The sequence below is a fragment of the Rutidosis leptorrhynchoides genome, chromosome 2 (genome assembly GCF_046630445.1).
Source record: "Rutidosis leptorrhynchoides isolate AG116_Rl617_1_P2 chromosome 2, CSIRO_AGI_Rlap_v1, whole genome shotgun sequence".
Taxonomy (NCBI): domain Eukaryota; kingdom Viridiplantae; phylum Streptophyta; class Magnoliopsida; order Asterales; family Asteraceae; genus Rutidosis; species Rutidosis leptorrhynchoides.
The window spans coordinates 388594198-388603258 of record NC_092334.1 but is presented as its reverse complement, the minus strand read 5'-3'; the positions used below and the strand labels follow the sequence as shown (position 1 = coordinate 388603258).

The 9061-nt window shown below is 33.0% G+C and overlaps 1 protein-coding gene across 1 annotated transcript; it reads right to left on the bottom strand.

The window, feature by feature from the left end:
* Nucleotides 1-2803: 2803 nt before the first annotated feature.
* LOC139889053 (uncharacterized) lies at nucleotides 2804-5751 on the bottom strand. Its single transcript, XM_071872027.1, has 5 exons — nucleotides 5625-5751; nucleotides 4985-5162; nucleotides 4403-4913; nucleotides 4082-4321; nucleotides 2804-3853 (listed from the first exon to the last, which is right to left on the bottom strand). Exons 1-5 carry the CDS (start codon nucleotides 5749-5751, stop codon nucleotides 2804-2806), a joined length of 2106 nt encoding a protein of 701 aa, XP_071728128.1.
* Nucleotides 5752-9061: the final 3310 nt, after the last annotated feature.

Genomic DNA, 9061 nt, shown 5'->3' with positions numbered 1-9061 from the left:
CGTCATGCATGATTAAAAAAAGGAAAAATTACGCCGTCGGTACCTGTGGTTTGTATACATTTGCATCGCAAAACCTATACTTTTATTTTTGTATAATTGGTACCTAAGCTTGGCTTAGTTAACGTGGTTGGTACCCATATCTAACGTCCGTTAGCCTTCAGTTAACCCCTCACATGTGCCACGCATGCGAGAGTAATACCGTGCAAATCTGAACGTGGACATAATCAAAGGAGTTGCAAACACACCATCAGTATAGTGTTCAACTAACGTGCTTGATTATCTATCAAATAAGAAGCATGAAGAGGTGAACATACTTTATAGCGATCGGCAGTGTCTTTTAAGCCTTTACAGTGACATTGTTTACAAAAGAAGGTAATTAAATGCATTCGAAACCTATAGATAGTTTATACATTGGTGACAAATTATCAATCTTGTAGTGCAATACATATTTTTGTTCAAGTTGTAGCAAATAGAAAAATGTATACTGTATACATGATAATGGTTAGAGAAAGGTACGTGATGACAAATTTCACAAATTATATCTCAGACCACTCACAACCATGACACATTTCTCAACATTTTCTCAGCGCCACATCAGCTTTCTCTCTACTCCTTCCTTACCACTTCCTCCCATAATATTCTCATAACACACCATTGTCAGCCATAACATACTTCCTCATATTTTTATTATTATTAAGATTACATTATTAGTATTAAAATAAAATCAAATAAATAAATAAATAAATCAAATAATAGAAATGAATAAAATAAAAAAATCGGGAACCAAAGAGTAAATTTTATGAGTCCTACATATATTATAAATCTTAAAGTAATATTGTAGAAAATTATCAAATCAAATACAAACAAATCTCCAGAATACACAAATAGATCCAGAAATTTTATTACAGAATCAATATAGAAATTACAATCAATATGATTGTAATTATAAGACCAAATAATACTAAAATTGTTCACCAGAATGATGAACAAATACTGAAAACGATAACTGAAACATTGGATCAAGAACAGAATGAGATGAACGAAAATTAGGGTTTGTGAGTAGTATGAAGCGGCTTGAATTAACCCTAATCTGTACAGTAGCCTTCTTTATATAGGCAGCAACTATCAGCAAAATACCAGCAAGCCCCTGCACTTCTACACTTTACAGCAACTATGGAGAAATAACACAACAGCCCCTCAACATTAACCTAAACTTAAAATAAAACAAATAAGCAAACTAAGTTAGACACCAAAGATAAGATTGTGTATAAAAATAACATAATTCAACACCCTCCCTCAATCTTATCTTTGAACAAGTTAATCATTCCCAATTTTTCACACAAAAAATTATGTCGAAATTTACTTAAACCCTTAGTAAAAATATCTGCAATTTGATTAGCAGATTTAACATATATAGCTTTAATCAAACCAGATTGAACCTTTTCCCTTACAACATGAACATCAATTTCAAAATGCTTTGATCTTTCATGAAAAACAGGATTAGCAGTTAAGAGAAGAGCAGAACTATTATCACACATTAATTCAACAGGTAAAATATTATTAATTTTAAAATCCTTTAACAACTTTACAATCCAAATTATTTCACAAGTAGTGGTTGCAAGAGCTCTATACTCAGATACAGTAGAAGATCTAGAAACAGTGGCTTGTTTTTTTACTTTTCCATGAAATAAGTGACCCATTTAAGAAAATACAATACCCAGTTACAGATTTTTCTAGAACCTAAACACTTACCCCAATCTGCATCTGAATAAGCAATTAAAGAATGAGTATTATCTTTGCAGATCTGAATACCTCTACCTGGAGAACACTTCAAATATCTTAAAACTCTAAAAGCAAGCTTAACATGTGAATCTAAAGGAGCATGCATATATTGACTAAGACACTGAACATAAAAAGATATATCTAGTCTAGTTAATGTAAGATAAATCAATTTTCCAACTAGTTTTTGATATTCAGAAATGTTATTAATCAATTTATCATTTTCAGTTTCACAATCAGAAATGTAAGAATTTGACTCAAGAGGAGTTTGAATTGGTTTACAGCCAAGCATACCAAAATCATTTAACAAGTCTAAACAATACTTCCTTTGACACATACAAATACCTTTATCATTTTTCACAATTTCAATACCTAAAAAATATTTTAACTCTCCTAGATCTTTAATCATAAATTTGGATTTAAGAAAATCTTTAACCTTAGTAATTTCATCAAGGTTATTACCAGTCACAATTATATCATCTACATACACAAGAAGAAAAATAGAAACAGAATCAGCAGAATACATATACAAAGAATAGTCATTTAAACTTTGAACAAAACCAAATTCTTTAAGAGCACAAGTAAGCTTTTCATTCCATTTCCTAGGAGCTTGTTTCAAACTATATAAAGACTTTTTTAACTTACAAACTCTTTGATCATTTTCATCAAAAAAACCTTCAGGTAATTTCATATAGACATCTTCAGTTAACTCACCATATAAAAATGCATTATTAATGTCTAACTGAAATAAACACCAATCATTTTGCACAACAATGTTTAACAAACATCTAACAGTTACCATTTTAGCTACAGGACTAAAAGTTTCATCAAAATCAATACCTTCTCTTTGACTATACCCTTTTGCTACTAACCTAGCTTTATATCTTTCAATTTCTCCTGATGATTTGTATTTTATTTTATAAACCCATTTAGATCCTATAGCTTCCCTTCCTTCAGGTAACTCTACAATTTCCCATGTGTCATTTCTATTTAACGCTTCTATCTCACTATTCATAGCATCAACCTAGTTATTATCAAGTAAAGCTTCTTTAAAACCTTTAGGTTCAACAGATTTATCAACAGATTTATCAAGTTGAGTTACAAAACATCTATTCTGTTCAGATAAACTAGAATAACACACAACATTACTAAAAGGATATCTAACTTTACTATCAATTTGATAATCAACATACTTGCTAGGAAAAACCCTAGGTCTGTTAGACCTTCTATTATTCAGATCATTATTATGTTCAACAATAGTATCAGGGTTGCCTTCAATATCAGTGTTAGTTTCAATGTTACTAGAATTTTCTGAAATATTATTGCCCTCAGGTGGTTGTTCATGATCATGAAAAGTTGCAGTGGTGTCCTGAGTCCCAGATGATGAAGAATCATCACTGATGTCTACAGAACCAATGCCACTGCCATCATTCTCACTATCATTACCATGTTCCCCACCTTCATCATTGGGACTTGATGAATGGATGCAAGTTTCAAGACCAGACTCAAAGAAATCAAAATGATTAAAAGAATTTTTATCATTTTGATTATCTGAAACAGAAGTTTTAAAAGGAAAAATATTTTCATAAAATTTGACATCTCTTGAAAATAAAACAACTTTTCTATCAAGACTAAATAGTTTATAACCCTTTTTTGCATAAGAATAACCAATAAAAACACACTTTTCAGACCTACTTTTAAATTTATCAGACTCATTCAAGACTGTGGAAAAACACATGCATCCAAATACCCTTAGGTGAGAAAGATTTGGTTCAAAACCAAAAACCATTTTAAAAGGAGAACTGCCAGATAACACTGATGAAGGTAACCTGTTGATAAGATAAGTAGAGGTTAAGATACACTCAGGCCACATATTAAGAGGAATACCACATTGAAACATTAAAGACCTAGCAACATTTAACAAATGTCTATGTTTTCTTTCAACTATACCATTTTGTTGAGGAGTATAAACACAAGTAGTTTGATGAATAATACCATTTTGACTACAAAAAACACTTAACCTATTATTGATAAACTCAGTACCATTATCAGTTATAATGACTTTAATTGTTTTCTGAAATTTATTTTTAATCAAATTAACAAACAATTCAATATTTGAAAAGACTTCTTCTTTGGTTTTTAAAAGATAAACCCATAAAGCCCTGCTGTAATCATCAACAATAGTAAGAAAAGATTTAAAACCTTCTCTACTAGTAACCTTATAAGGACCTCATAAATCCAAATGAATTAGATCACCTAATTCTTTGGATTTATGATCACTCAAGGGAAAGGGTTCCCTTGCTTGTTTGGCCCTATGACAAATATCACATATACCAACATCAACAGAATTATCACTACCAACTCTTTGCTTAATGATCTTAAGCACAGGGTCAGCAGGATGACCAAGTCTACAATGCCATAAACTATTAGATATATACACATAATTATTCAAACAATTACCATTAATCACAGATTTATCATCAAACATATACAAACCACCAAATTGTCTACCAATCCTTTGACTCTTCACATGAATGAAATCCTGAACATAGCACAAATTCTCATCAAAACTAACAGACAATTTATTATCCTTAGACATTTTAAAGACAGACAACAAACTTACACAATACTCAGGAATAACAAGAATATCATATAAAACAATTTTATTAGTTAATTTAAGATTTCCAATAGTAGTAACTTTAGCAAATGTACCATTAGGGTGACTAACAGTTAAACCAAGATTAGTAACATTAACAACATTAAACAAGTTTTTTGTTGAAACAGTCATATGTTGTGTTGCTCCAGAATCAATAGTCCAACCCAGGTTTACATTTTCAGTAATCTTAGATGAGTTTGGATGAAAAAATTTGTTTATATGTGCATTAAAAAACTCATTGTTGTTAAGGAAATTACCTTCCATGTTAGAATGGGCACTTGCTCCAACACTTTTATCATTGATTAAACTCATCAATTTGGAAATCTGTTCATTTGAAAAAGGCATACTACTAACACTATTATTAGTATTAGCTTCAGACAAAGAATAATTACTCACAACCTTATTACCAGACATATTATTATAAGTATTATTATTCCTTTTAACCCACCCAGGTGGATACCCAACAATATCATAACATCTATTAACAGTATGATCTAATTTACCACATTTAGTACATTTAAGATTAGGGTTAGGACCTCTTCCAATAACCTTTTTATTATAAAAGTTTTTGAAACTAAGAAAGCAGTGTTTGGTGTTTTAGATGTAGTAGCAGAAAATGAAGAACCTCTATGAGATTCTTCTCTTGAAATAGTTGCAAAAGCACTTTTAACACTTGGAAGAGGTTCAGACAAAAGTATATTACTTCTAATAGCAGAATAAGAATCATCTAATCCCATCAAAAATTGCATAAGTTTAATTAGATCACTGTAAGACTTAAAATCCTTACTAGCATGGCAAGTACAAGCAGGTAGTTTAGCAAGAGCATCAAATTGTTTTCAGAGAGCATTCAACTTATGATAATAATCAGAAACAGATGAACCATTTTGACTAAGTGAAATTAATTTTTTATGCAGATTAAATGTTATAGATCCATCTATTTTATCATAAGTTTCTTTTAACTCTTCCCAAACTAACTGAGTAGAACTACTAAAGACTTGTCCAGAAAACAGATCATCAGATATAGAATTAAGAATCCAAGATAAAACAACAGAATTACATCTATCCCATTGTTTCATAAGCACAGAATCAGAATCATGTTTAATACAAGTACCATCTATAAAACCTACTTTATTTTTAGTTTGTAAAGCAAGAATCATAGATCTACTCCACACACTATAGTTCTCTGTACCTTTTAGCTTGAGTGAAATAAGAGCTGTAGTGCTCGTATCACTAGCATGAAGGTACAAAGGATCACCAAAATCAAGGCTACTCACTTGAGTAGTCTTGGATAGACCAGAATCACCATCACCAGCCATATTAACAAATCACAGACAAACAAATATAAACAAAAATAAAGCAATAACAGAAATAAAAACACAGATCCTAAAGAAAGACAAGCAGTGATACAGATAGATGAGTTTTCAAAGGAAACTCAACCCAGGTCTTACTTGAATTCCTCTCTTCTACCCAGTGGCGGAAGGTGAAAATTTTTTCTAGGATAGCCCAATAGAGTAAAATATGCATAAATGAAGTTTGGGATGGCCCAATAGAGTAAAAAAAATTTTAGCCCATAGAATATTAATAGAAGTCCACTAGTAGCCCAAAATTCTAGGATGGCCATGGCCCTCCTACACCCAAAGGAGGATCCGCCTCTGCTTCTACCAGAAAACAAGAAACTATTAGAAAACAAAATATTATATAAAGAAGGGAAAGAAGTAACCAATCAATCACAAGTGATTGATGATGCGACGGAAGTCAGATGAAAAACAGAAGAACACCAAACCCTAATTTGAGAAGAATTAGGGTTTTCAGTAACAACCAGTAGATCTAGCGAATAATCACCCACACGAACACAACCGAACCCAAATAGATAAAACCAGTAGATAAAACCACCAAGAACCAGATGAACCAGAAGATTTGAAGAAACCCTAAATTTCTTCTTCACCAACCGAACAATACATGAATAATCAACACAAATCCAGCCTTACAGCTGTGATACCATGTAGAAAATTATCAAATCAAATACAAACAAATCTCCAGAATACATAAATAGATCCAGAAATCTTATTACAGAATCAATACAGAAATTACAATCAATATGATTGTAATTATAAGACCAAATAATACTAAAATTGTTCACCAGAATGATGAACAAATACTGAAAACGATAACTGAAACACTGGATCAAGAACAGAATGAGATGAACGAAAATTAGGGTTTGTGAGTAGTATGAAGCGGCTTGAATTAACCCTAATCTGTACAGTAGCCTTCTTTATATAGGCAGCAACTATCAGCAAAATACCAGCAAGCCCCTGCACTTCTACACTTTACAGCAACTATGGAGAAATAACACAACAGCCCCTCAACATTAACCTAAATTTAAAATAAAACAAATAAACAAACTAAGTTAGATACAAAAGATAAGATTGTGTATAAAAATAACATAATTCAACAAATATTAATTATTAATTAAATATATAAATATAAAAATAAATATAAAGTAAAAGAAACTCACCCCACCCACTTCATCTTCTTCCCCTTTAACCCACATTTTTCAAACCTCCATTTTTTATATATAAAAAATTCAGTTGCAGCAAACAAAGAGTAAAAAGTAATTGAAAATACACTTGAAAATTAGATATACACTTGAAAAAAGCAAAAAACATACACTTTTCATGTCCTGAGATGTGCTTCAGGAAGAAAACAAGCAGGACGAAATTGGTGAGGGCGGTGGAGGGCGGCTGTAACACCCTAGGCAAATCCCACATCGCCCACAGACATGAGTGATCATGGGATTATAAGGTAATACTCACGCTTAAATGACACAACGCGTTTTGGGACCACAGGCAGAGCAGATGTGTGAGTACGCTGCAGTTAAGCGTGCTCGGGCGAGAGCACTACCAGGATGGGTGACCTCCTGGGAAAGTGCTTCTCGTGTGTGGTCGCCAAGAAAAAGCCGTACGCCTGTGGGCAAAGCGGACAATATTGTAGTCATGTTAAGCTGGGGTGTTACAGAATGGTATCAGAGCCACTCATGTGCCGTTGGGGGTGGTGGGGCAAACCTCATCGAGGACGATGAGTCCCTAAGGGGGGGTGAATGTAACACCCTAGGCAAATCCCACATCGCCCACAGACATGAGTGATCATGGGATTATAAGGTAATACTCACGCTTAAATGACACAACGCGTTTTGGGACCACAGGCAGAGCAGATGTGTGAGTACGCTGTAGTTAAGCGTGCTCGGGCGAGAGCACTACCAGGATGGGTGACCTCCTGGGAAAGTGCTTCTCGTGTGTGGTCGCCAAGAAAAAGCCGTGCGCCTGTGGGCAAAGCGGACAATATTGTAGTCATGTTAAGCTGGGGTGTTACAGCGGCCGAGGACGGCTTGATTGCCATCGGCGCCCTAGGAGGGCGGATTTGATGACAGCTTGGAGAACGTGGCGTTGGGAGTGGTCTCATAGTTACCTACAACAAATTCACTAATATAACAACATAACGTATATGATATATAAGCAAATGAATATCATAACAGAAAAATTACCTTGAGACTGCCATTGCAAGAACAAGGAACTTCAAGATTCTTGATGATATCTTCCTCTTGACATATTCGGCATTCGATTGAATGAATCAGCGGACGATCCACTTCCTATGGCGCATCAAGCTTATCAACACGTAAAATTAAGTGATCTTCCATCTACGGAAAACATAACTTCAATAATTAAACAAATACTATAGTATTGATTAAAGCATTGATGAACTACAAATTGCATAAAAAACTGAGAGTTTCAGCTACATTGCACCACTAAAATAAGTAACTGGTGTGTAATTATAAACCCTAAAATTAGTATCAACAACAAACTATAAAAAGATGAATGCTATTTTTTCTAGAAAATTCTAAAATAGTAATCAAGAATCGTTAAAAACGGCTATATCAGCTACAAATAGGCCAAGATATGAGAAAAGCTACAAACGTTGCATACATAAACATTATCATGACTGAATCAATTTAATTGCAAGAGGAAACCGTAATGCAAAATTTAAAAAATTAGAAAAAAGAGAAAAATGATTGAACTAATAATGGATAAAAATATACCTTCGAAGAGGTGATGGGGAGTGTTCATTTGGGTATTGAGAGTTTGAGAGAGATGAAGGAGTTGTAGTGAGACTGATGAACGTGGACATATTCATATTTGTTAAATGAAAAATAGAATCATTTGGACGATATTACTCTCACATGTGTCTCACATGTGTGACACATATGAAGGGGTTAACTGATGTAGGTTAACGGACGTTAGATATGGGTACCAACCACGTTAACTAAGCCAAGCTTAGGTATCAATTATGAAAAAATAAAAGTATAGGTTTTGTGATGCAAGTTTATACAAATCACATGTACCAAAACGTGTTGTGACGTGTTTTACATTATCCGTTCTCATATACAAAAGAAACAATGATTTAACTTTACTTCACTTTAATTTTATTGTTGGATACAGGTCATAACGACTCTTATCCGAATACCTATATATCACATCACATATGCTTAAGAAAAAGCATAAAAAACTAAACATAAACTACACTTTAACATGCATCATCATCTTGTCATGCATCAATTAGCGAAATTGTTTG